The following is a 27274-nucleotide window of genomic DNA, read 5'->3' as shown; positions in this document are numbered from 1 at the left end:
CTCAGAAGTGAAAGTTCTGGATAGTTTCCAGGGTCCTCCCTCTCCATTGGCTTCTGGACTCAGCCCTGCCTGAAACACTCCACACATGATATGCCTTGGTTCTCCACTGTGCCCTAACCCCAAAACCTCAGTTACTGCTCCCAGAGCTGTGGGGACAATGACCTCCACCCTCCCTACACTCCAGCCTTCCCTATAGAAAACAGGCCTACTCAGACCTGCTTCCTTTTGCCCATCAGATCTACATGGATAGAAAAATCTCCCTTCTGTTTTTCCAGCCATCTGCCATACAGGGCACTGACCTGAACCCTTCCAATAGCTAGGATTTAAGAAAGATGCTAAAAAAAAGTGAAGATTTCTCTCAGTCTCCCCCTCAGCTATAGAGCCTTCTCCCTGGCTTCCCCTACCCTTCCTTTGGGAGAAAACTCCCTCCTACTGACAATGTCACTTCTAGGTAAGTGATAATGTCACTTCTAGCAGTAAGAGAAACATAATGCTGTGGTCACTGGCGAGTCTGTTCTCCCTCCCTCTAGAAATCAAAGTCTCCTCTTGCTGGCTGGTGGTAACAAGTCTCCCCTCTGCCAGGCAGGCTTAGAGGGAGGAGAAACTCTCCTTGACCATCTCAGTCACTGGCTTTGAAGAGCTAGGGCCCCCCACCCAATCTGTTGCTATGGTGAAAGCTCCTTACAAGTGAAGTCGAAAAAGGGAAACCCCTCCTCCCTCCCTCCCTCTCCCTCTCTCTCTCTCTCTCTCTCTCTCTCTCTCTCTCTCTCTCTCTCTCTCTCTCTCTCTCTCTCTCTCTCTCTCTCTCTCTCTTTTTCTCTCTCTCTCCCTCTCTCTCTTTCCCTCCCCCTCCTTTTCCCTCCCTCTCTTCCATCCTTCTCATGCCCCTCACTTTTCCTGTCCTTCATCTTGCTGCCTCCTCCCTCTACTTCTTGGTTTGGCTAGCGTTTCTGAAGCTACTGAATGGGGGCTACATGTCTGACATCTTCTTGCCCAGGCACCATGTATTGGGTGAAAAATCTAGTTGATGGCCTTACCTAGAAGGAGTTCCTCCAGTTTCTAGAACACCTAAGTTAGGGGAAAGGGAGAGTAGAAATTAAAATGGAAAAAGTCCAGTGACCACTTTAATTATTGACTTTAAAAAACCATTGTACTTTGCCACATACTTTCCCCCTTTTAGATATACATTTTCACAAATACCTGTTTCTTGCAGGTGCTTTCCTTTAGTGGGATCAGGACAACAGGGTCAGGGGAAGGAAAAACAAAAACTCAAACTTACCTAATCAAGGCTCTGGTGGTGGCTCCAAGTTACTGGAGGAAATAGACTGAGAAATAGGATCCCTCTTAATTCAGTTCAAAGCAGTTTTAAAATTCCAAGTTCTATCTCCTTTTCCCTAAACCCCTTATCCTGGTGTCTCCATTTTGAATCTAAAGAATGAGAGAAATGATGGTGTGTTTGATATGTTGAAATTCCTTTTCAGTTTTTAGGGACCCATCTCATTAAGGCAGATAGTCAGACAAGCCTTAATACCAAGCAAATTTTCCACCCTCAAAATCCACTAGACCCCCTTCTCATTTCCCCTCCTTCCCAACTTTCCTTTAACCCTGCAAAGTCAAGTCTTCTGCTGCCTAGAGTGACCTCTGGCTGATTCAACACTAAAGCAAAAATTGCTAGATCTATACACATACATCCTAACAACCTCTAATCTCCCCCACATCTTCTCCACCAAGGCAGCTAAGAACCCCATGTCAGATAAAATAACATCTGATTGATATTAATAGCCTCCCCCCCAAAAAAATGTATTTCAGGAAGATGTGAGAAATATGGGAATTGGGCCCATGATCTTACTAGGGCTGAACTGGGATGAAGATGAGGAGAAGCAGAAATGGGACTGGCCCAGAAGAAAGGGGAGGAGGAATTTTTTTAAAAGCCCTAGGAAGGGGAGGGTTTCTGGGGACCCAGTAGGGAACCTATTTCTGCTGGACTAGGGAGAGAGAGCTGTTTCAAAGGTGGTAATGGAGTGGAGGCGTTTATAGAGAAGGTGACAAGTATGCTGAGTCCCAGGGAGAAGCCTCTGGAGGCCAGGAAAGGGGAATTGCTGGAGAGGAAAAGGACTGTCAGGGGTTAGGAAAGGGCTTCTCTCCTCTTCTCAGACCTGCCGAGTGCAGCTGTCCTAGCAAGCAGGGGGAACAATGGAAAGGGGGTGGAATGTACTGGGATGTTTCAAGAAAGGGGGAAACTAAAGAGGCCTCCCTAGACTTGTCATCTGCTTCTGACAAGGTCTCCCTTCCCCCTCCTCCTCCTCAATATCCCCTCCTCCCTATCCCCCCCCCCCAACACACTTTTTCTTTCTTCCCCTTGTTTCTGCAGCTGTGGGCTTTTCAGAGTGCATTATACAAACAGATGTTAAGTTTTCAGTTCCTGGGTCTACCCCCCTGTTTAATCAGGGGCTGAGAATACACCCAGTGACTGCTTCAACCTGTAGCTCCAATCATGGGTGCGAGGGTCCTGGAATCAGAGAGGGAAAAAGGTGAGAGAATAAGAGGTACTTGGTGATATCTAGAGCTGATGCTCCAAGCTTGATTCCCAATGGTGCTCTTTTGAAAGGAAAGCTCAAGGAAAGTGAAATAAACTTAGTTTGGCTTGAAGGTTTGGCAACATTTTTACTGTCTCTGCTCAGTCTTCCAGGAACCCCAGATCTGTTTTCCCCACCCCCACTTCATTTTTCATTCATTTAAATCTTTACTTACAAGTCAAATAACCTAAGTGATGTGACAGAGGTTAGAAGAAAGGGGTTTTTTCCTTCCTTTCCTCCCCCCCCCCAATTCGGTTTCAACCTGCCTATTGTAGCTGGAGGAATTGGCTGGTTTGTGGGACTAGGCAGGAACTCTTGAAGAATTTAGTAAGGACAGGAATTAGGGGTGGGAAAGATTGCTTGAATTCACATCTAAGGCCTGGTTGAACATTATTTAACTATAGCATCTTCCTTTCCAAAATGTTTCTGGTAGGTCCACAAGGTCTCAGTAACTGCTCACATTTTGCCAGGTTTGAAAAAATGGTTTATGTTGTTTTCCATATCTAAAAGGTAACTCTTGATAGTTTCAATAACTCCAGAAACTTGAAAGATGAGAATAGCTCCCCTACATTTGCCAGGCATTGACTATTTTGATTTGGAAAGAGCCAAAAATTCATGATACAACATGTAAAAAATATTTGTAAATCACTTCTACTGCTAAGATTCTCCCCCCTCTCTCTCCCTCCCTCTCTATCCTCTCCCCTCCCCCTCCCTCTCCCCTCCCTCCCTCCCTCCCTCCCTCCTCTGTCTCTCATTTTATTTTTAATACTACATATTCATCCTTTCCTTAAACCCCATTGTCCTATCTTCATCTTCTATCACATGGAATGAGACTGAAATGATGAAAGAAAAGAAAGATCAGAATGGAAAGAAGAAAGAAACGGAGCAAACCCTCAAGCTGCAGCTTTTTACGAATGACTGACAAAGTCAATGTCCATTCATAGTCTCACTCTGGAGAAGGTTTATTAACAGCCCAGGCCCCCTTAGCCAATTGCTGTCAGCAACATGTGGGGGGGAGATATCGCTATAGCAACCGGTGGATGGGCCATGTGCCGCAACCGGCAGGGGCTGGGTGGGAGCGTGCACATATAAGCAGGGGATGAGCCTAAGCGCTCCGGAATTTCTCCTACACACGCGGCCGGTGATGATGGACAGCTCCGAGAGGAGAGTCAAGGAGCCCCAATGCCACTCAGTCCCCAACTGGAGCCTCGCCCCTAAGGGGGGTGGGGTCCTCAGGGAGCCAGAGTTGTTGTTGCTGTCGCCTCTATTCTGGGGAGCTAAGAGCTCTTCTTTTTGCTTGGTGTTGGTGCCGGTGCCTATGCGGGAGCTGCAACCGTGGCCACCACCACTGCTGCTACAGTCATCACTCCTAGTACCTTTGTCTCCGATGAAAAATGAAGAACTTTGTGACCAGAAGGAGAATTTTTTCCTCTTTTATTTTTTCAAATCTCCCCTCTCCCTGGGGACAGAGTGTGACGGCGATTGTGTGTGTGTGTGTGTGTGTGTGTGTGTGTGTGTGTGTCCCCGTCCAGTTCCTCCGGACAGAAGCCTTTTCTTTTGCCCACACCGTCCTTTCCATCGTCAGTGGGCACTGAGCGTCGGGACACCACCAGGTAACCAAATGCCTTCTCATTGGATTCTACTTAAATGCTCGATTTCGAGGTTGGGGATGTGAGTTAAGGGGTGGGGAAAGAAGAGGAGGGACTGACAGAGGGGATTTTAGTGGTACAAGTGGTGGCCTGGGGTAAGGGATATGTGACTTAGCTAGACTAACGGCATGAGAGAGAGAGAGAGAGAGAGAGAGAGAGAGAAGACACGATTAGATAGATAGGTACAGTGTGACACCTATCAGAACTCGGAGGGGCTGACTGGGAGGTCCCAAGATAACTCGGAGGATTGAGCTCTAGCCATATCCCTCTCTAGTCAAGCTCACTGGAATTTGGGGCAGGGTGTTCAGGAAATGGGAGATTTGTAGTAGCTGGACTTGGGGTGGTGCTGAGGTTGTTCTGAACAGAAAGTTCTTCCGCCTGGCACTCAGACATAGCCAGAGTTGCCTCGATCTTCACCCCTAAGCATTTCTCTCTCCCGTTCGTCTCACTCTTTCCTTACCCATAACAGAAGTCTATCATTAGTTTTCCTCTTGGCACTGGAAGCTACATCGTATTCTTCCTTGTAGTCGAGGTCACAAAGTTCTCTAGGCTTCTAAGTGTGGGGTTTAGGGGTTAGGGAAGATTGTAATGGTGTTAGAGGGGAAAGTGATTTGGAGTCCTTAATGAACCTTAATGTGTGTGCTTGGAGAGGTGGGTAATGAAGGGAGTACACTGTAAATCTTTACTTTTCTCCTCTTCGGCACCTTTCACTTGGACACGCCTTGTTTGGACTCTGGATCATTGAATTGGTCCTGTGGGGCGATTTGGACAGAAAAGAAAGGGGTGTGTGTGTGTGTGTGTGTGTGTGTGTGTGTGTGTGTGTGTGTGTGTGTGTGTGTGTGTGCCGTACTCGCCCGCACTAATGGGGGCCTGGGGGTGGAGGCAAAGTGAGAGCGCTAATTGTGGAGAGAGAACTCCTCTCAGGAGTCTCCCACGCTCCTCTTTCCTCGCTAGCTTTTTGAGAAAGACTCCTTGGACCACAGCCTCGGGTCTCTAGCGGTTCTCTAGAACTGAAGCAAGAACTTCGCTTGAAACTCAGATTATCATTGCTGCTCCTAGAACCGCTAGGAAAGAAACTTCTTCGGACCCGGGTCTGTTTGTGATGTGGATTTTATTTTATTTATTTATTTATTTATTTGGTAGGAATGCTCATAGCTCTAGAGAAGACACTCTTTCCTTCTCCATCTCCCCACTTAATTCCCAAGAGCACATTTTTGGTGGGCAATCGAGGGTGGGAGAGAGGGAGGTTGCAATGCATTTCTCTGAATCCCAAAGTCCTACATTAAAAGAGTCAGCCTGTTTAGCTTCTGAAGTGGAGAAATCTCCCGCTCTTTCTCTTAGGGATGTATGGCTGAACCTGGAGTTGATAACTCAAAGAAGAGTTGGTCAGGTTGCCTAGCTCTTGGCGTAAGCGGTACTCTAGTTTACTTGGCGAAAATGCCTTGCAGCCACAAACCCCCTACCCAAAATGCACATGGGGATGGGAAAACGCACACGCGCATGCACACGCGCGGGCACACACACACACACACACACGCACACACACACACACACACACACACTCAGTGTAAATTATTCACCCCTCTCTTTTCTGCCCCCTCCCCGATGCCCTAGGTTAGCCTCTTTCTCAGTTTGCAGGGCTTGCTCTGGGCAGTGACGCCTGGAATGTGGCTGACGTCCTCGGGTGTGCCTTGGCAGAAGCTGCTGAGCTGTTTCTAGATGGAAATGGATGTTGTGGATACACAGCTCCTTCCCTTTGAATGACATTGCTGTTGTCACCGCCACCTCTCCGGTTTTTTTTCCCCCTTTCTCATCTTCTGCTCCTATTTAAAACCGGTTTCAATTGGGGCTGATGCAAATCGCTCTGTCTGCTTTTGGGCACAGACAGCAAGAAGAAGCAACCCAGAAAGATAGGCTTTCTCTGAATCTTCTTTGCTGCAAACCCGAGAGCTGAGCAAGGAGCATAACCGGTAGTGAGTGCCCCAGTTACTTCCTGGCCTCAGCACTAGCACTGGCGTCTGAGAGCACCTGGGTGCTCGCAGGTTTCCTTTTAAATAATAAGCACATTTAGAAGTACGGATGCTGAATGAGTCGTGAATCAGAGATTACACCAAAGCTAGTTAAATGTTTAGGTGCTGTCTATATTCACTTATCCCCTGCGCTTAGAGTTTTGAGTGGGGATTGAGGTAGAATATATATATATATATATATATATATATATATATATATATATATATATATATATTTTAAAAGCTTTCTTGTAATCAGAGATGCAAAAGGGGCGACATGTAGTATTACATTGTATTATTTCCTATATAATAATAGTATTTCCTATTGAAAAAAATATTTTTAAAAGATATTCAGTCTTCTCTTTTAGGGGGGAAAAAAAGAAAATTAGCCAAATTCTTACTTCACTTCAATTTTATGACCTTCTGGAAATCAGAAAGCAGGATGAAAGGTTGGGTGAGGATAAGGTACGGTTGGAATAGGGTAAGAAGTGGCTGGTCATTGGCGCCTTGTTGAATTTGCTGAATTCTTGGTTTGATCCGTTTGTTGTTGGGGATATTAATCCCTCCAGTAGGTCCGAAAGTGTCCTAACCAGCTTTGTGGCATGGAGGAAGGTGGAGGCTGTAGCATTGTGTTGGCACCAGTGAATAGGGTCTGGGCTCCTCTGGGTGACCTTTCTCAGTGATGTGAATAAGCTGGAGGTCCCAGGAAGCCATCTACCTTTTGTGTTCAGTGATGTGGTCTAATCTTTCCAACCTTTCTATGGAGTCTTATAAATAAAATAAGGGGGAGGGGATCACAAGAAAGCATCATTACATTTGAATTCAACCTCCCCCAGGAAAAGTTTAGAATTGACCCTCTATTTCAACTGACATCTGTCTCAAATGATACTTTAGCAGGAGGCTAATAGCAAAGGTAGAAGTCTTGAGGGTAGTGGCTCTTGTCCCCAACTAAAATTTAAAACCCCCAACACTTTATCCTAGTAGAGACACCCATTATTGGTAGGGATTGAGGTACTAGCATTTTATTTATTTTAACATAATAGTTTTTAATAAGGATAACATGTTTAGTTCAGTGTACTATTACCATAGAGGTGTACAAGACCTAGAGGAAAGAATATCTTTGTTACATACCCAAAAATTATGTTCCTTTGATTCAAAGGCTGGAGCCATATATAAATAAAAGAATTAAGAGGCAAGAGAAAGAAGCTACACTTTTTAGGGCTGGCCTTGCTTTTGAGTGTAGTAAAAATGCTGGCAGAAAATCTGAGAGATGTCTGTGAATGCATTTCCGTTTGGTAGAACTATCCATTTTGGCTTGTGTCAAGCTGATTGTCTGTTTTCTCTGTAAAATAACCTAGACAATGTGCTGTTTATCAAACCTTACCACAAACATTTCTCATAAGTAATTTGAAGAAGAAAAAAAAAAACCTGGGGCCTTAAATCTGTTAAGCTACCTTAAAACTGAAATTCATTTCCCCAAAGCTGTTGTGGTTTTTTTTTTTTTTGGTAATATTTAAAGGTGACAACTTAGCAATTTATGGTCTTTTATGCTTTTTAGTGTCATTGCCTGAAAAAAAAATCTTTAAAAGGGTTCATTTGAAAAGCTTGTCTGAAACTTATTTTCATAAAAGTTTATATTTAAGAATAATCATTTTCTTGTAAATTCTTTTCTTCTGCCCCAATAGACCTCCCTTTCTCTCTCCCCATTTCTTTCTCTCTCTGTCTTTCTCTCTCTGTCTGTCTCTGCCTCTGTCTCTCTGTCTCTCTGTCTCTCTGTCTCTGTCTCTGTCTCTCTCTCTCTGTCTCTCTCTCTCTGTCTCTGTCTCTCTGTCTCTGTCTCTCTTTCTCTTTTCTACTTGAATGGCAGATTTGCAAGTAGAATTTCATCTGCACCAAGGAACAATGGCTTTCAGGCGCACAAAGGATCGCTCCCACCCCGAATTCAGACCACAATGCCTCTTGCTCTGATAATAGCTTCTGAAAAGATTTTGTAATGCAGAGAATTAATACATGATTATTTCCGCCTGACTTCTCTCGTTTATTAGAATTCTGTGGCGAATTCCAAATTAAAAATAGTTCAGTTAACAGCTTTAAAAAATACTTTCCAAAAGGTTTTAAGACTAAAAATATTCTAAAGTTTAGTTGTTTTGGTCACTTATTTACTACCACTTGGAAACTCCTCCAACTTGACCTACCCCAAAGTGCCAGCTAAATGTGGAATGAAATATCCAAGTAAAGTGTAGTTGATTTCTTTTGCAACCCTGTGGACAATTTGCCTAATAACTCACAAATAATATTTTGATTCTGAATAACTTTCACTTCAGAATTTTACATAAGGAGGCTTTTTTTCTGTATAAAAGCAAATTATCACAACACTGGCAAAATAGAGATCAGGTTTTCAATTTCCTTAGAAATTATGAAAATAAGAGCAATGAATACAATATTTCTAAATTTCCCTATTAAAGAAATTTTGTATCTGCTTCTAAGAGACTGAAAGGTTGCTGATTTTGGTTAGAGTTTAACATTACATAGTATAGGGAATGTAAGGTAACATTACAGAAAGCAACAAGTACAAACTTTTGAACTTATATGGCTGCTTCAAGTGTAAAATTTGGATTCATGGTATTTCCTTTCCCTTGCAAGAGACCACATCAGATGATATAGCTCTAAATGCTGTGTTTTTAAAACTGTATAGTTGACTATGGGTGAAATCTATGCTTCTTAAATTTTTTATGAGCAATTTCCTATAGGCCTACCTAAGCTGGTAATAATAATAATTCATTACAACTTTCATTTCAGTTCATTTTATTCAAAGTTATAGTTGAAAAAGATTATTTCAAGGAAGAAATAACCAATTTGTTCCAGGGCCAATTTTTTAAAGAAAATAATTATTTGACTCTATAACATGATGTACCATTATGCATACTTTTATTGTATAGTTTAAATACATATCTAAATAAGTTAATTAGTCAAATTCCTATTGAATTTAAAAATGTATGTGCATGCAAATATATTATATATGGTTTATCTCTTAAGGAAGCTTGTTTCTCTTCAGGCACTCTACTTTTGATGGTTTCTAATTCTTTCCTCTCTCTTCTTTCTCACCCTATCTCTGGTCTTCCCATACTTATTGTCCCCAGTTCTCTAAACTCAGTAGTATACAGCACAGTTAGAGGTGCTCTGATTTTAAAAGAAACCTGCCTGTAAATGTCAAATTCATAAATATTTAACATTTTCTTTCAATTTCACGTCAAGACTGACAGAAAGTCTCTAATTAGTCCAGGATTCTCTTTGGGTTAAGAGCCTAAGAGAAAAGAAACTGAAATTTAGAGCAAAGAACCAAACATTCCCAGGGCTTTCACTGAGATGCTAGGTTAGGGATAGAAAGATGATTTACAATACAAGTCAAATAAAGGATAAATTTGTTTCTGTACAGAAAGGATTTCCTTTAGCCAAAATATCTGTAACTTAATTTTAACTATATCCTTGCCTAAGGAGAACAAACAAAACCCCTTCACTTCTTTATCTTTTAATTTGTTGCCTTATAAATGTACTAATTTCTTCAGGGTTCTCAAGCAGTTTATGGATACCCCCCTTCCCCCATTCCTCTGCTCCACTCGGACCTGCTGTTTATTGGATGAATTATTTTGTTTCTTACTCTCCGCCCCCTCTAGTTACCACCCACGTGCCTGCCCTGCTTCTGTGCAGAACCAGGTAGGGCTTTTTCCTATGGTTTTGTCCCAGGTTTGCAGAGCAGAGGCTTGGGGCATGCAATTTCATTAACTCAGAACACCACCCTGTCCGAGGGATGGACTACTCTAAAATAGGGATTCGGCAGAGATGGCGTGTCTTCCAAAGCCTCAGTATCATATGAATTTAGTATCAGTTTTTGCTTGAGCCAACTTCCTCCTCCCACAGCGCCGCCCCCCCCCCCCTTAACCTCCCACTTTCATGATACACACTTAGAATTTAACCCAAACAGAACGTTTCTCCTGCCTTTTCTGTAGCCGTTAATCTCCATCTCCCCCCTCCTTTACATCATCTTTCAATCCAGTTTATCCTGCCTTGGTTCTTTAGACCCTCCAAAAACAGCAGAGGCTATACTACCCTCCCAAAAAAGTGTCATTCTCTGCAAACAGAAAATTGCCTACACTTCTTTGTTTCTCAGAGGTCTTCTGTAGCTCTCAAGCTGCCCACCAGAAGCAGTGGATGGAGGTTCTCTCTAAGAGACAACCCATTGCTAAGGGCAATTTAAGGATGTGTAAAGCAAAGAGTATTACATTCCCTTCCCACCCACCCCCCTCTCCTTTCCTGTATCCATTCTCCTTCTAAGGCTTTGAGAAACTGGTAGGGAGTTTGGGTAGGTGGTAGGCCTAGAAGGTGGGAGGAAGCCCAAAGGGGAGAGTCCCAGGAGCTCTTTCAGCACTACTATCCTTGACATTTTTATTTGACCTTTTAAACAAATCCCTAGCACTCTCTCTGTGCCCAAGCAGCAGCAGGCGGGCCCCAGCATTCAGTAGAACTGGGTGTTCGAATCTCCACCTAGAGATGGTGGGGTGCAAGAGAAAAGCAGTTTGCTAATAATTACTGGCCAGTAGTTAGCCAGGATAAAGGATCAGAGGCTAAAAGTCAGCTTTTCCAATGAGTCAAACATGCTTTCATACCATGAAACACATAACAAGTCTGGGGTCTGCTTCTTAGAAAGCAGTTTTGAAAAGTTACTCTCTCATAGTGGAACTCTCTCATAACTCCCTTGGCTCATTCCTTACTGGCCAAAGAAATTCAGGATTATGTTTTTGGATAATGCAAAGATTTCAATGCTTTCAGAGCTAGAGCCCTAACTAGCAGACAGGCAGAAGCATATGATATGGTCACTTTTTAAGATAAGATGACATCCTTTTCCAGTGAAGGTTTTTTTTTTAAAGCATGCACCAGTGAAAAATGCAACCCACTTGTAGTACAATTGCCTTTCCACTCAACTTTATAAAATCACCACTTATTAATTTTGTTGTTATTTAAAGGATTAAAATCAGTTTATTTATTGTAACACTTCTTTCCCATTCATTCTCCACCACCCACTATGGCTGCTTTAGAGGCTACAAAGTAAGAAAGCTAAACTTTGGGTTTCTAGTGCTTGGAAAGAACAGTAAGTGGGTCTAAAAGTAGATGGGTTGCCCAAGCCAGTGATATAGTATTATGTGCATATATCTTCCCTAAGTGTATACTTATTGGCTACATGCAAATAAACATGAGGGGTAAGAAATATTTATGAGCAGGCAAGTTTACATAGTATCTTTATATATGAAGGGGCAAGTAAGTGGTGGATGAACTTCTAATGCCTTTCCACAAATTATGCAGGGCAAAAAATCTGCATGCAATATCTGTAGATATCTCTGCTTGCAACAACATTGTATGAATGTGCAGATATCCGTTGCTGTTTGCTCATAATATCTTCATTACTAGGAGCATATCAGTAAATCTGTGTGCCTGGAAGCCTTTACATATTCATGTGCAGATATCTCTGGGTTAGTGCATGCATGCATTACAGTGTCTATCTCTATTTGTTGGTGGGCAGCTGGGTATCTTTCCCCACCCATTGGCGTATGTGTTTTCCTTTGTTATGATCCCCTTGTCAGTCTGGTATTGAAGAGACATATTGGTCGAATTAATTGCCATGGGAAGATGCAGAATAAGGGACTTGATGGGGTTCAGCATCTCCCTTTCACAGTATTTCTAAGCCATTGGCTATGGGAAGCCAGCTAGGGAAAGCGTTGGTCAAACTGAGGGTTGGAGGTCCAGAAAGGAAGGCATTAGAAGTCTGGTACCAGTCCAAAGCAGGGTGATGCACAGAATTTAGTGATGGAGAGAACTTATGTGGGGGAGGCATAGAGGGCAGGGAATAGAAGAGAAGAAAAAAAAGAGGAAAGATAACTGGAGGAGGGAGCGACTCTGGGGAAACCATCATTTTTCAAAATATCCCTCCATTTAGATGTAGATTTTGACCTCTCACCCAAAGCGGGACAGAAAGTCTTTTCACCGAAATGCTAATCTGGGATCCCTAGGAGAAGAGGAGTGGAGACTTTTAACATCTCCTTTGGTCCCCAGGGCAGCCAAAGGCTGCTGCTTTTCCTAGCCCAAGGAACCTAGGCTCCACAAAACTGTGCCTGGGATCCCTAGGGAGGGATTGGGGGTCTGAGAGCTGAGGGGTGTGAAGAAGTCATTCTTTCTTTCCCCCGCTCTAGAAAGAAAGGAAGGGGAAAAGAAAAAAGGAAAAGAAAAAAAGGTTCTCAGAACCCCCTACTCCCCATTCCGTATTTGCAGCGGACTTTATCCTGCATAGGTGTAGAGGGTGGGACGTGGGCAGGGGCGGGCTGAGAAGGAGGGAGGAGGATGGCTCTTCAGCTCTTGCATCTTTAAATGTACCGCTGGACAGACCCAAACAATCAAATGCCGCTAGCTGCAAGAAGAGGAGGAAAGCAGAAAGTCCAGGAGGCGGCGGCAGCTGCTTCTGTTGCTGCTGCTTTTGCTGTTGCTGCTGCTTTTGCTGTTGCTGCTGCTGCTGCTGCTGCTGCCATTGCTGCTGTTGCTGTGTGATCGGAGGAGCAGAGCTCTCAGGGAAGAGGAGTTTGACTGCTCCCCCTGCCCCCGCCCACGCCCACGCCCCTGTGCCTTCCAAAGCCCAGCCCAGCCAGGCTTCAGACTTTGAAGAGGCTTTGGTTCTAGGCTTGTTTAAGATTCTGGCCTGGTTTTACGCTTTGGAATCTCCCCTTCCCCACCTTCCCAGCCCCCAGCCCCACCCCACCCCCACCCTCCCGTTAGTCCAGCATTGTGTTCGGCTGGTTGGACACCTCTTAGTTATGTATTCGGTTTGGGATTTCTTTCCTAGTTTAAGGAAGGTGGGGGAGGGCTGGAAGTGAGTAAGGGGGAAGAGAACAGGGCTGCAGCATTTGGGGTAGGGGGTTGGTCGGCTCTTGGGAGTGACATTTCTGTAAGTGGTTATGGGTCCCAAGGAAGGAAGAGGTTGGGGGCAGGGAGGCGAGAAGGAGGGGACTGGGAGAGATGGGAGTGGGCGTCTTGTAGAGTAAACACTGGCAGCTTAGGAGAAGGAGAGGGCTGCAAGCCTGAAAGCTACCTGCAAAGGGGCTTTGTAGCTACTTATTCCTTTCGGACCCATTCAGGGCTCCTTTTAATATTCTAATATTCTCTCTCATTCTCTCTCTCTCTCTCTCTCTCTCTCTCTCTCTCTCTCTCTCTCTCTCTCTCTCTCTCTCTCTCTCTCTCTCTCTCTCTCTCTCTCTCTCTCTCTCTCTCTCTCTCTCTCTCTCTCTCTCTCTCTCTCTCTCTCTCTCTCTCTCTCTCTCTCTCCCTTCCCCTCCCCTCCCCTCTCCTCTCCTCCCGCTTTCTCTGCTTTCTCCCACTCCCCCCACCTCTCTCTCCCTCTCCCCTGCACTCCCCACTTTCATTGCTTCTGCACCTCCACCTTTCTGTGCGCTCTTTCCCTCTCCTCAATCCACCTCCCAAGGTTTACGAGCCTAACAGTCCTCCTTCGAACAGCGTATCCAGGCAAGAAAATCTAGGAGTCTTTTCTCATTGAACCCGCGTTTCCATTAACTCAGCCCCAGTACTAGCTAATCCGCTGTACTGAAGGCAAAAGGAGGCTAATTAATGACCAGCTTTTCCAGTCAAGACCAGCGATAATTGCTTTGGTGGCCTTTATGATTACAAGATAAAAATGGACCCGGTTCTGACATAAGAGGCACTGTGTACACTGCAAGGCAGGAGGAAATTAAGAGTTGGCTAGCTGAATACGGAGCAGAAAATTACTAATAGAAGAGAGATAATGAATAGGCCGGCTAGGCATTCATGGGGAAAAATCCATTTTGTTACCACGCGAAATTAGGTGGTGGAAAGGAGTTTGTTAATTGTTCTCATCTTGTAGCAACCAGGACTGAGGCAGGGGCGTGCTTTTCAATTCATTTCCCTGGTAATTGTGAAAGGGGAATGCTGGCCAAATGAGTCTTGCTGCAATTTGCGTGCCTGGTCTTTTCATTTTCATGTTGCGTTTTTAATTGTTGCTAATATACCTTATAATGAAGCTAATGAGGGGAGATTATGGTACAACTTTTAGCACATGGAGACAAGTGAAATGCACCAGAAGAATTCTCTCATATTTCTGCATTTCCCACCATCATCACCACCACACCATCTTCTACTTCTCCCATTCCCTCCCTATCCCCCCCCCCTCAAAAAAAAAAGAAAGAAAAAGAATCTGAAGAAGTTGGGAACCTTTCTGTTACTTTTTTTTTTTTTACATCATGGAAGATTGAAGTTCAAGACTGACACCCTCCCCCCTTTTCTTTTAATTCAGCTTCTAGGCAAAATACAGAATAGAAAGACCTGTGCAGTGTCTGAGTAGATCCATGGAAGACACATGAATTTATGTTCATTAACTAAAGGGAGCAATGACTTGAAAGAGTTTTCTTTCAAAAAGAATTTTGAAACTAAGTGAAAAACACTTTGTAGGAGGAGAAATCACGGAGTCACTAGGATTTCCCACGTTAACTGTATTAATAAAAAAATTAATAGCATCAGTTCTACATACTGTTATGTATAGAATGCATTATTTTTATTTTTATTCCTAGTCTCAGCCATAAGATTATATTTGAATAGTCTAGGCATTTGTTGTGCATGAGCTGTATAAATTGCCCAATTTGCTGTACCTGTTTAAAAGAAGTGAGCAGCCTCTTTATTTGACTTTGGGGACAAATTAGCTGACAAATATTTGAAGATTATTTTTTTTTAGTTTGAAAAATAATGCTACCATTAACAATTATGCATTTCACTTTCTTTCCTCAAATATTTAATTCTGTATCTAAGTACTTGGAAATAACTTTTCATTCTTCTAGTCTGAAGTTGCATTTCTCTTTCTTGTTGTATTTTACTACTAGTTCTTCATTGTGTGTAAATTTAACTTTCCTTTAAATTTTAAACTTTTTTTTTCTGGTCTGGTTTTGAGAAGTCAGGATTTATCCAATACTGATAAACTGTCTTCCTCTCTTTTTTTCTGCAGAAAAGCAAATTAAACCTTCTTCCTCATGGAGCAGAACAAGAAGATTCTACCAAATTCATTGTCCTCACCCTAATCTCCATTGCTTGCATCATTGGGGTCCTCCTAGCTTCAGGGGTCCTCTATTGCCTCCGCCATAGTTCTCATCATAAGCTGAAGGAGAAGCTTTCAGCACTAGGAGCTGATTCAGGCTCAGATGCCACTGCTGCTTACCAGGTAAGAAATGATTTTTTTTACACTTTTTAAATTTATCTACTACTTGGATAGATTAGCTGAATGGCTTCAGCCTTTTGCCCACTCCCAGCAATTGTTCCTGCATTCATGGTTTAGTTTCTTTGATGACGACAATGTGAGACTTCTCATTAGTATTCATGTAAATATATTACAACTACAGCTTTACTACTCTATATTAATCTTATGCTTGTTCTTGGGTATTCTGTTAGCTGTGAAAGCTAGTTGCTAATTAGAAATGTGGAAAAAATACAATCCATGAATTATGTATTATCTATAATCTTTCTTAGTTTGGCCACTATTAATGAAAAGTGCTGGAGATGCATGATAAATTGATGGTGTAGATATTTGAAGATGTCTCTTAAATCATCAACTTCCTCTGGGTCTTCTATGAAAAGATCCTTTGACCCGATCTGTTGCCACCTTCTGCCATTATTCGAATAAAGTGAAATATAATGCTGATAGATGGGAGGTAAACCAAGAATTCTCCATGAGAACAATGGTAGCAGCTGTGTGCAAGTAATACAGAAATATTACAGGCAAATCTGTGAAATAAATCAGTAACCAATGGGAATATGAGGAAGGCAGGTTTAGAACAATTGGGCATTAAACAAAAACCCCACAATGTTTTTTGGAGGCTTTGCCATACATATTTCATGATTAATAATGATCTTTAATGAAAGTGTACATTCAGCTCTGTTATCCTAGGAACACAAGCATGAAGCTTATGTTCAGAATAGTTGTAATTCAAGGCATCTGATTTATTTTTATATAAAATCTAATTAGGATATTTACACATTTGGGAAAGCAATTTGCTTTATCAGCATTTTTAAAAGTTTCATTGAAATGCATATGCAAGTGTATCTTTCCCATCATATTTTATGCTTTGCTTCATTGAGTGACTTTAGGTGTAGGATTCTTCTTAAATAGTTCCCAGTTATGAACCAATTAATTGTCATTACATCATCTTTAATCAAGCTGGGTATCAGTTGGTAAAGATTACTACAAAAAATATGATCAGAGTTCACCTTTCCTTCTTTAGAAAGGACCCTCCCCACCCCACCTCCAGTACCTCCTCCTTGGAATACTTAAAATCCTCTAAAATGTACTTCTTTAAAATGTGTCTGTAGCTCAATAGGCCAATCCAATTCCATGCCTGTCACGTGGGAGCTGATATGTCATTTTCAACACACAGACATATACATGCACGTGTTTATACATGCATGTATTTTTGCATATGACATCTCTGTCTTTCCAGCGTGTCCAATGGTTAAATTTTCTTTTTATTTCAAAATTATTAGCCTTGCCATTGTTTTTATACAACTAGAAATCTTTCTAAGGTAGTTGTAAGCATAGTCATTGAATTCTTCTCTATAAAGAAGTAAAGACTTTAAATATGGGGAAAAAAACAGTTCAATGGAATGGCTCTCAGCTTTGGTTCAGAGCTAAAGGACAATCACTTTTGAAGCAGAAGCCTTAAAAATGTCACTTAAAGAGACTAGATTTATCAAGAAATTTCATTGAGAAAAATCATCAATATATAAAACCAGGTCTTCCAGGGCTCAAATAATGTCAATACATTAAAAAAAATCATGCCAATTTTGTTCTATGTGGGATACAGAGGAGATCGTGCTGATGTATTTTTTTAAGGAGCATGGCATCCTTTGATATATTTTGAAATTCAAATATCAAAAATTGATGAAATGGAAAGATTGAACATGCATGCAGAAATGCCTAATTAAAAAAATGCAGGTTAAAAAATGCATACTTAAAGCTGAGTTTGTGATAATTAACAGAAAAAAAATCTTCCAAGTGACAGCTCTAATTAATAGTATCTGTAATTAAAATCGTGCCCTTCCAGCAGGAAAATTGTTTGAATTTCTTGGAGTGACCTTTTTGCCATTCCTCCTGGGGGCATGGTGGTTAAGTTGATATTGATTTTATAATGAGCTCTGGTTTGTTTAATAAGAATCTGTAATCCAGACAATAAATGAAATGTGTGCTTTACCTCATTCCAGATTGATAAACACCTCCCCCCAAACCACCCACAACTTTCCCTTAGAAGATTTAGGAATCTAGAGAGTCTCAGGATAATTTAAGGCCTTCCTGCTCATTTTCTCAATTTTGGTAGTACTAAAATCTCCAGCAGGGAACAACTTGAATAGAAAGTGGGTGGGTTTATCTAAGTGAATATCACACATAAAATGTTAGTACTTGGCTTTTTAACAGACTAGGTCAGAGTACAATGTTCTCTGTTTTTAAAAAGATAGGGAAGTTTCATTGGTTATTACTTTTTTTCTTTTTCTATTTTTTCTATTTTCTATTACTTTTTTTACCGGTCCCCAACTTTAGTATTTTGCTCAGTACTGAGCAAAATACTAAAGTTGGGGACCGGTAGACAATATTTATTTTTTTTTAATCAAAACTATTATTTACTGTGTGGCCTGGCTTTTATAGATGGAGCTATTTGATCCAACTTCACATTTAAATTGCTTCAAAGGCTTTTTTCAATGATATCATTAAAAAAAAAAAAGAATTAGATCTCTTATTTCCTAGAAGCTTTTAAGAAGAGAATCTCATCCTAATCATAGTGTTTCATTTTTTTTTTTAACTTCATTTAGAACTTAGCTAACTAACACTAAATGTGATAATGGACAGGTACAAACAATCTTCACTTCTCTCAGTGACTGACTGGGAAGTGGCGTTTATTTTCTTAGTAGTTAAAAGGAAAGAAACATCAAAGACTAAAGTAGTTTAAAAGTGACATCTTGGAATCTAAATCTGGCAGGTTATAATATGCATATTTCATTACCAGAGAGAGACTTTTAAAGATATAGATGGTCTCTACTGTATCTTGCATACGATAATAAAATTGAAACAGGAATTAGTCACCTTGTATAGAAAAGTTGAGAAACTTGGGGCTCATTTTTTCTTCTTCCTTCTTCATCTTTGCTGCCCCTCAAAAAGATTTCCTTTCCATCCACTGGGGCATATGAGAACAAACCTTGTTACCGCCAAAAAACAAACAAACAAACAAACAAAAAACGGTACAAGCATTGTTGTCCTTATAAGGCTCTTTGTAGTGGAAGCTGGGAGGCAACTTAGTCTGTTGACATTGTATCAGCTCTACATCTGTATCAGGAGTTACAATGCAAATCTGACTAGGCAACTCCCACTGATGCCATTCACAGTCCGTGTAATATCCATGCAATACACGTAATTCGTAGTATGGGGCTTTCAGGCATGGTGACACTTATGCAACATTTCCCAACCATAGCTGAGAGTAGCAATTGCTTAAACATAATTGTTTCAGAGTAATATGTGGTAAGGTTGCTAGTCTTGTTTTCAAATTAGACAGTCTACCGATTCCTTAAAATGTTATTAGCTTTAGAGGTTGCTGTTCCTTCTTTAAAGTGAACCGTTTAGCTTGAGTTAAGTAGACAGTCATAATTTATAAAGTATTTTTTGGTTATTTCTTTGTTTGGTTTCCCCATTTAAAAATCAGATTCTCTTTGACAGGGCCATATCCTTTTGACACTTAACAAGACACCCAGTCCCGTCAGATAGCCTGTCAAAGCTTAATTTGATGAAATTTGAAATAGCTGGATGTAATAACCTTCAGAAAATCTGGAGGTTTTATGATTATGACTGTTTCCTAGCTGGAGGAATACAAAGGAGCTGTATTACTTCTCCCCTAGTATTTTCAAGAAATGTCTATTTTTTTTCTTCTAAAGGAGAATAAATAAATACTTGTGATTAAATTTATACTTCATCTGTGCATGTAAGATATTTTTGTTCATTTAGCTTTGTTAAAATATTTTCTCCAAATTCTTAATGTGTGTGAACATATCTGCATTGTACACATATATTTATAAAATGTGACTAATGGAAAGGCACAAATAGGTCCCACATTTTATATGCGCAGTGTGGATTTCACATTTTATCCTGTTTTATTCTATTTTGATGTGTGGTGATTAGCAAAAACTGCCAAAAATAAAGCAGTTTGTTATTAAAGAGATTTGCTTTCTTTTTCTCCACTGATTTTTTTTAATGTTACTCCCCTTACTTTGATGCTTTGATCATCTTTGAACAGCAGATTTAGTATTCCACTAGACCACTCTTCCATCCATGACATTAGGGCAGAAACTCTGGAGGAATTTTCAGCCAGTCCTCTTTTGATGGTTTATTTCACAATACTGAGCAGATTTTTCTCGTGTACTCTGAGGCCTTTGGAACCTAACCCAAAGAAAAGCAGGCATTCAGGCTTTGGGGACCGCCTGTAAACAGAGCCTCTAAGTGCACATCTTGGTTGTCACTGCTCCCATTAGCAAGTGATTATTAATGTAATGACAGTGTGCATGGTGATTGCTGCTATTTAGGGATGCTCCATTGGCTCAGGCTGATGTATTTGTGATTCCAAATGCACCCTGACTTCTAACCTCTGCATGAGGGAATGCTGGGCTGTACAAAGAGATGTCATGTCACAGGTTCACTTTGTATCCTGGGCTTTGAATTAAAAGAACCTTCCTTTTTTTCCAAGTTATTTTAATCTTCTGGCACCTTACTAATAATCAGTAAAACATGTGACATGTAGAGTTGGGATGCCCTTGATTGAATTAGAAAACAAAAGTTAAATTTTGTTACATTTTCTATGAATGTCTATTCTATTTCAGAAGTTAATTTAGCTTAGGATGGCTTTTCTTTCTTTCCTTCCTTCCTTCCTCTTTTCTCCTTTCTTTCCTGTCTTGGAAAACCCCCTTAAAAACTTCAGATAATTTTGAGATCCCATAAGAATAAAATATATTCATCCTAAATATTAAGAAAATGTGCCAAAAGTAACTTTAAGGAACTATTTCCTTTTAACTACTCAAAATAATGCCAAAAGGTCCAAATTGATTCTTTTCTACATAAATAGCAATTAGCAAAATTGACCCCCGCAAATCATTTGGTACTTATCATATATTGAGTCTTGGTGTTAATTTTCCAGATGTGCACGAGTTATCATTTCCCAAACAAACCATATCATGTACTTTTGTATCTCCCATAGTACTTACCACTGTGCCTTCACATAGGAGATATTCAGTAAATATTTGTTGATTGACTGCCTGATGCATAATTACATATTAAAAGAAAGTAATGACATTCAAAGGCTATGAGATCATCATTTGAGGGAGAGCCTCAAATTCTTACCTTCTGTGGGTAAGTGAAAAGAGTACAGTATCCTTTCCCTGTGTGCTAAGAACACATTTTTATATTCATGTATGTTCATTTGATTTAAATTCATGTTTAAAATCATCAATATTTGGGGGAGAAGGAAGAGCGTTGTTTGCAGATTTATGAACAAGCTGAATTGACTCTTCCAAATACCTTTTCATTCATGAATCTAGCTTTTCTTGATGATACCCATTTGTAGCATATTTTCCTCATCAGTCTTCAGTGCTCAAGTATGCAGTTCCCAAATACGTGGACTGCATGATCATTCTATAATTTTCCCCATTTAAAATGTTTCAGTAAAGAATAGTTCCTGTGATGCTTAAATCTTTCCTCTAGAATCTTGAAAGTCCTCCCAAAGTCTTGAAAGATTTCCAAGCAGATATTAAAAAAACAAAACTTATGGAACATGTTGCCTCATCTAATGTCAGTTCATAGTTCAAGTTCACAGAATGTCAGTGGCTTAATTTAAAATAACAGATTACTCAGCAAGACATTTGGAAACTCCCAAAGGATTGCAATACCAATGCATACAAGTTTGAGAAGCCCAAATGAAATAGAAGGAGTTTTTTTCCCTGAGATTTCTGATGTCAGTGGGGAAACTTTTTATTATTATTATTAAAGTTTTGGTGGAGAGAATAATAGAGTTTTGCAAAGATGACTTAAATGGAAATAATTTTCTTAGGAGAAAGTTGTTATTACTTATATAGCATTGTTTGAGAAGTACTAATGTGAAATATGATTGGTTAACTTGCCTCTTTAGGAAAGCTATCTTTTTGTCCCTGATCTTTCTTAATCTCTCAGTTTAAGAATATCTCATTACTTTTTGTTGAACATATACTTGATGGTTTGCTAGACACTGTGGAGGAAATATAAGCAGTACAGAAGTAGAAGTTATTGCCCTTGCCATCAAATAGGCAAGCTTACAATGGAAATCAGTACAGCTTAATAAGTAATTAGCTTCTATTTTACATAATCTAGACTGTAAATTATTTAAGAGTTCCTTTGTAAAGACTTGAAAAGTTAGTGAAGGTTTCAGGAAAAGATGTGACAAGTTAGATATTAAGGATGGGTCCAATTTTAATGGATGGACGTGCCACATCATGGAAGGTCTTTAAAGCCAGGCAGAGGAATTTAGAGTTGATATGGTCAGCAAAAGGTAGCTTACTGAAGGATTGTTTTAGAGAGGATTTTAGCATAGGATAAGAGGTTAGACTAGGTGACCTCACTGTGATTTCTTACTTCAATACATCAAGGATCTATCATTTCTTTCATTAGTGTGGATCCATCATTTGTTGGCCTCCCCTGAAGCATATCATAACCCCTCCTCCACAGAGCAGGCAGTCTTTGAGCATTGCTGTGCCTAAAAATTCATGATTTTGTGGCCAACCTGATGATAAGTCTCCAGACTCATGCCTTGGAAGACAAACACATTACCACAGAGCCTATGTGAATGTAATCTTCCTCACAGCTTTCAAATTCAGTGATTCTATGAAAAGCTAAAATTTAGTTCCTTAGTGACACCTGCTTAAATGGATCTATCTGTCTTCTTAGCACAGAAAAATAAAAGGAGGACAGTCTTCTGTGTTTTGGTTCTCCTCGGTCTTCTTCCTCGCTAATATTCATCATATGTCTGTATCTCCATGTAATCTTATATTTTATCTCTATCATAGTGTCCTGATCAGCTATCTCTCAACTAATTCTTTCCCTTTCACTCATGTGTGTGTGTGTGTGTGTGTGTGTGTGTGTGTGTGTGTGTGTGTGTGTGTGTGTGCCAAGTCTAATTCATTCTCATTCCGAAAGATCCCCTGGAAAATCAGGTAGAGCTTTGGAGCTCATCTCAAAATGATATTCATTCTATAGAATGGTCTATACTTGGCATGAGGAGCAAAGAACTATTCAACAAAGTATCAATCCTATAAGAGACTGTATTTAGACAGATTCTAGGTTCACTAGGCTAGAGAAGGGCTTTTTAAAATGCCAGAATTAGAGTAGGGGACAAAATCAAATTAAATGGAACAGAAGAAGGAAATTTGAGAGGAAGGAGATAAAAATGAGAACATTGGGTGAATATACCTCAATAAATACAATGGTGCCATAAAATGTATCATCATTCCTAGCAACCTAGCCCCACTCAACTTTTTCTTTCTCTCTATTCTCATTCACTGTTATGTGACCTGAGGGTTAGGGAGTAAAATCTGTTCCTCCAGAGGAATTCTAAGCCCCTTTGGTTTGTTATCTCAGTCTCTAGTGCTCAATGTGAGGAATCACTAGAATGCTTAATGAAAGCATTCTTCAGGCATAAATTCAATATATTTGCAAGAGTGAAGACCAGAAAAAAGGAGGTCTTGACTGATGTATGTATATGTATGTATGTATGTATGTATGTGTGTATATATGTCTACTATCTGCCATAGTCAAGCCTAGTATCTATCCCCATCCCCACTCCCGCTCACGGAAACACATGCATAATTTCTGTAGATCATATTCCAATGGGCAGAGTACAAAGGGAAGTAGGAAATGTCCATCTAGGAGTTTAGATTCAACTATCCATCTCACTTAAAACAATTTTTTAAAAATGCATTACACTCTATTGGGCTCTCTGGCTAAAATATAACACAGTAAATGATATATGTGATGTAATTATCAGGGGTAAAATACATGAAGTAGCAGCTTGTCAAAAAATACTAATGCCTGACTTTTAACATAATGTACATACGAGACATAAAAGAAAGTAAGAAATTATAGGAGGTGGTAGAATGAAGGATAATGGCTTGACCCTCGAAGGAACATTGAAGTTAGATATGAAAAAGAGAACAAAGTCTCAGTAAAGCCAATTATACAATCAAACCAGAAAGGGTTAGAGTGACAAAAGTGGTTTCCAAATGCCAGCCAGGAAACACTTTAAAAAGCCAGAGAATGGACTTGCTGAAATGTCCTCAGAGCTGTATGTCCATCCTGACCTGATGATGAAACACTATATTGAAAGTTTCCCACAAAGCCACTGGTTATTCTGGAGTTCTCTGTTACTCTCATCTCTACAGTACCCAGTATGTCCTTTCTCCTCTGCTTTACCTCTTTTCTAACCTTGGCTTATAGAAAGAATGAGCTATGTAATCTCTCTCTTGTGTTCTCAGATTCTTTTATGGGTTCTGCTAGCTATGACTCCTGGAGTCAAGGGCACCCTCAGAGGGTAGCCACTGCAAATGTTTTGATAAGCTGTCCTTGATACTTGGTTCATGCTTGACATATGGATGCTTCTGGGAGCCTCGGGCGGCTCTGGGAGCTATGGATTGCTGTATTTGGAAGTGATCTAGAAAGTCATTTTCTACTAGACTTGTTTACAGTTGTCTCACAGAAGGAATAGAAGAACATTTTCTGAAACGCTGGTGAGAAATATCTTTTAAAACTCTATTTTCAAAACCTAAAACACAATAAGATACTATGAAGTCTATTTTCCCTTTTCCTGATTGTCTCAATGTTTCAAAATAGGATTCACTTCAAGGATACTAATGAAAAAGCAAATATGTATTAAGTACTGACTCATAAATACTCACTCATAAGCTTACAGATTTAGTGCTAGTAAGGACCTAATCATGCATCCAACTTCCTGTGTTACAAATGAGGAAATTGAGGCCAAAGAGGATAAACAAGGCAAAAAATAAATGGCAATGCTAAGATGTGAAACTTACTCCTCTAATTCAAAAGATAACCTTCTTTCCACAGTTCCATTCTGTTTCCCACTTACTAAGCTTAAGGTATCATATTAAGTTTTGGAGATCCAGAGAAGGTTAAAACATAATCAAATGTTTTATGCCTCTTATGAGATTGCAAGCTCAGAAGGGAAAGAAAATCCACATAACAAGATAACTAACAATGTATGGCAATACATATTGAGTGCCTGATGATCAATTCAGATACCAAATTTATATATAGTTTGTGTTCAAAGAAAGAGTATCATTGGATTATTGGTGGGCTAGACTGATCAAGATTCATAGAGGAACCAGAACTTGACCGACTTGACCAAACCAGAACTTGAATGATTGGGTTATCAAACATTTGCAGTGGCCACCCTCTTAGGGTGACCCTCCTTGACTCCAGGAGAAGAGACAGGATCTTTTTTCAAGTGATAGAGGCAGCCATGTGTCAGGCAAGATCAGTTTTGTTTAGAGGATTTGCTTAGATAGCTAAAGAAAAATTTGGGGTAAGTTTTAGCAAGTCATGGCGAGCCTTCAGTGTCTAATTAAATTAAAGTAAATTTAGTGATAAATAAGTTTGAAAAGCAAATAAGATTTTTCATATTAGATTAAATGTTACATGTATAGACACATACATGTATATATACACATATGAATAATATATTGTTGTTCAGTCATTTCAGTCTTGTCTTACTCTTTGTGAGCCCATTCTTGGCTGAGATATTAGAGTGGTTTGCCATTTGCTTCTCTGGCTCATTTTACAAATGAGGAAATTGAGGCAAATGGAGTTAAGTGACTTGCCCAGGGTCACACAGCTAGTAAGTGTAGATGGCCAGATTTCAACTCAGAAAGAGGAATTTTCCTGACACCAAACCTGGAACTTTATCTACTGCACCACCTAGCTGCTCTATAGCTCTCCATTGTTGCTCTGTCTTTTGGCAAACAAATTTGCCTATATGAGGTGAGCTAAATCACCTTCTTCCTTTTCACGAGTCAGAAATTCTGATTGTTTGTTGCTGAAAATATTAAAGTGCCCACTGGGGTTTTTTAAATCTTAAGAATGTGGAAAGAATACATTGGAGAACTACTGGGGGTGAGGAAAAAGCTGATTTATTTTAGTTCATAGTAAGACCATATGATCCATTATTGATCTGGGAAAAATGTGTCTCTAAGGGACCAGGACATAATCTTGTTAGGGAAGAGATTCTGTTGGACTGGGAAAGTGGCAGTGATGAGAGAATACTCTTTGAAAATATTTATGTTTTATGTTGTAATCCGTTTTATATATATATATAGTGTCCCAAAAGGTATTAAACCTTAAAACTGCATTGAAACTTTTGAGATACCCTCTGCTTGTATATATATACACACATACATGTGTTAATGTATGTATATATATAGTACATGTATGTATACGTATTACATGTTTATATAATCTTGAAACAGTCAATAATAAGCAAATCCAGCTCTTTGACTTGATAAATTCCATAATTTTATTATCAGGCCAGAGTTTGTTGTTGTTGTTTTTTTTAACATGAGTTGTTTATGTTGTTTGGGGGGCCTTGGCATTAACCCAAGTAATGGCATTCATCAGTTTGATAACAAATACAAAATACAAATAAAAATACAAAAAAATGTTGACAGGCATTGGTTGCCAGAAACTTTGCATATTTTTGAATTAGTATCAATTTGTGTCTATAATTAGAATTTTCATCAAAAGTAGAGTCTGGATCAAACCTATAGCGAAGAATCTCATTATTTTGTATTTATTCTTTGTAAAAAAAAAAGAAATCTAAATTCAGTAGATTTCAGGCTTTCATATATCCCAAAAGTGAGTTTACATAGGAAGACAAGAAGGTCTGGAGTGGGAGGAAATAGAATCCAGGTTACATCATAAAATAAGATGGTTAATTGAATTGGGTGTTGTCTCATACAAAGCTCAACTGCCTCACATGTTCCTGGCCTATTATGCTTCCTTTATCAGCAATCTTCATCCAGCTCTAAGGAGAGAAAAAAAAAGTACTCATAATTTAACCCACTCCAGAATATAAAGAAGAGATGTGAAAAAAAGAACTAAAAAAATCTTTTGTTTAAAATATATATATTTTTGACCTTGAATATTTCACATTCAAACTGTTAGTGTGAGAGTATATTTTTACTTTTTTCAGGTTTTCCTCTTCTGTGTAGTCCAATTATGTTAGTCGAGGATTTCTGGAATCTTTCACCAACGAATCTCAAATGTCTTGCAAATGCCAAAATACCACAGTAGAGGTCATATATTGAAGATAATAACAATGCTCTGATCTTTGGGGAACAACTTTGTTATCAGACACAAAATATTCTCATAATTAGAAGGCTGATACCTCTTCCCTAACTTCCAAATGTGATGTTTTCTTTCCTTTTTTTATCACCTCTTCATAGAAAAATGGCTTGCCTTTATTTTTCTGTTCTCTTAGAAGGTGGGCAAGGGGACATAGGAAATGAAATAAACCTTAACTCTAATGTTAATGGTGCAGTTTCCTCCCCTTCAAGTCAGTACGTTGTTCAGTGCCTCAGTCAGAGGCAGTGCAACGTTTGGTTCTTAGAATCTTTATGTGTTCTCAAAATGGAAATGTAACAGTCCATGGCAAGCACTTACAGAAGCTGTTATAGACTGCTGAAGGTACAAACAAGCATGTGGGCATGTTTCATGTTCCTGAATCAAGCACAAAGAAGTCTCCACATAGACATATGTAGGTTTTCACAGGTGTGTGTGTTGTGTATATGAAAGTGGACATATATGCACCATATAGTAAAATTGATCTTAACTTTTGAGGACAATTGTGTTAGCAAC

General features: G+C 39.8%; 1 protein-coding gene across 3 annotated transcripts in view; it reads left to right on the top strand.

The window, feature by feature from the left end:
- Nucleotides 1–27274, top strand: part of PTPRN2 (protein tyrosine phosphatase receptor type N2) — a 1540336-nt gene that overhangs the window by 1345345 nt on the left and 167717 nt on the right. For all 3 annotated transcript variants that reach the window (XM_007504686.3, XM_056800889.1, XM_056800890.1), the window contains one exon: nucleotides 15305–15517. In XM_007504686.3, the coding sequence (XP_007504748.1) occupies nucleotides 15305–15517 (213 nt within the window). The remainder of the gene's footprint in view (nucleotides 1–15304; nucleotides 15518–27274) is intronic.

This window comes from Monodelphis domestica, chromosome 5 (genome assembly GCF_027887165.1).
Source record: "Monodelphis domestica isolate mMonDom1 chromosome 5, mMonDom1.pri, whole genome shotgun sequence".
NCBI classification, from domain to species: domain Eukaryota; kingdom Metazoa; phylum Chordata; class Mammalia; order Didelphimorphia; family Didelphidae; genus Monodelphis; species Monodelphis domestica.
This window is presented reverse-complemented; position numbering and strand designations above follow the sequence as displayed.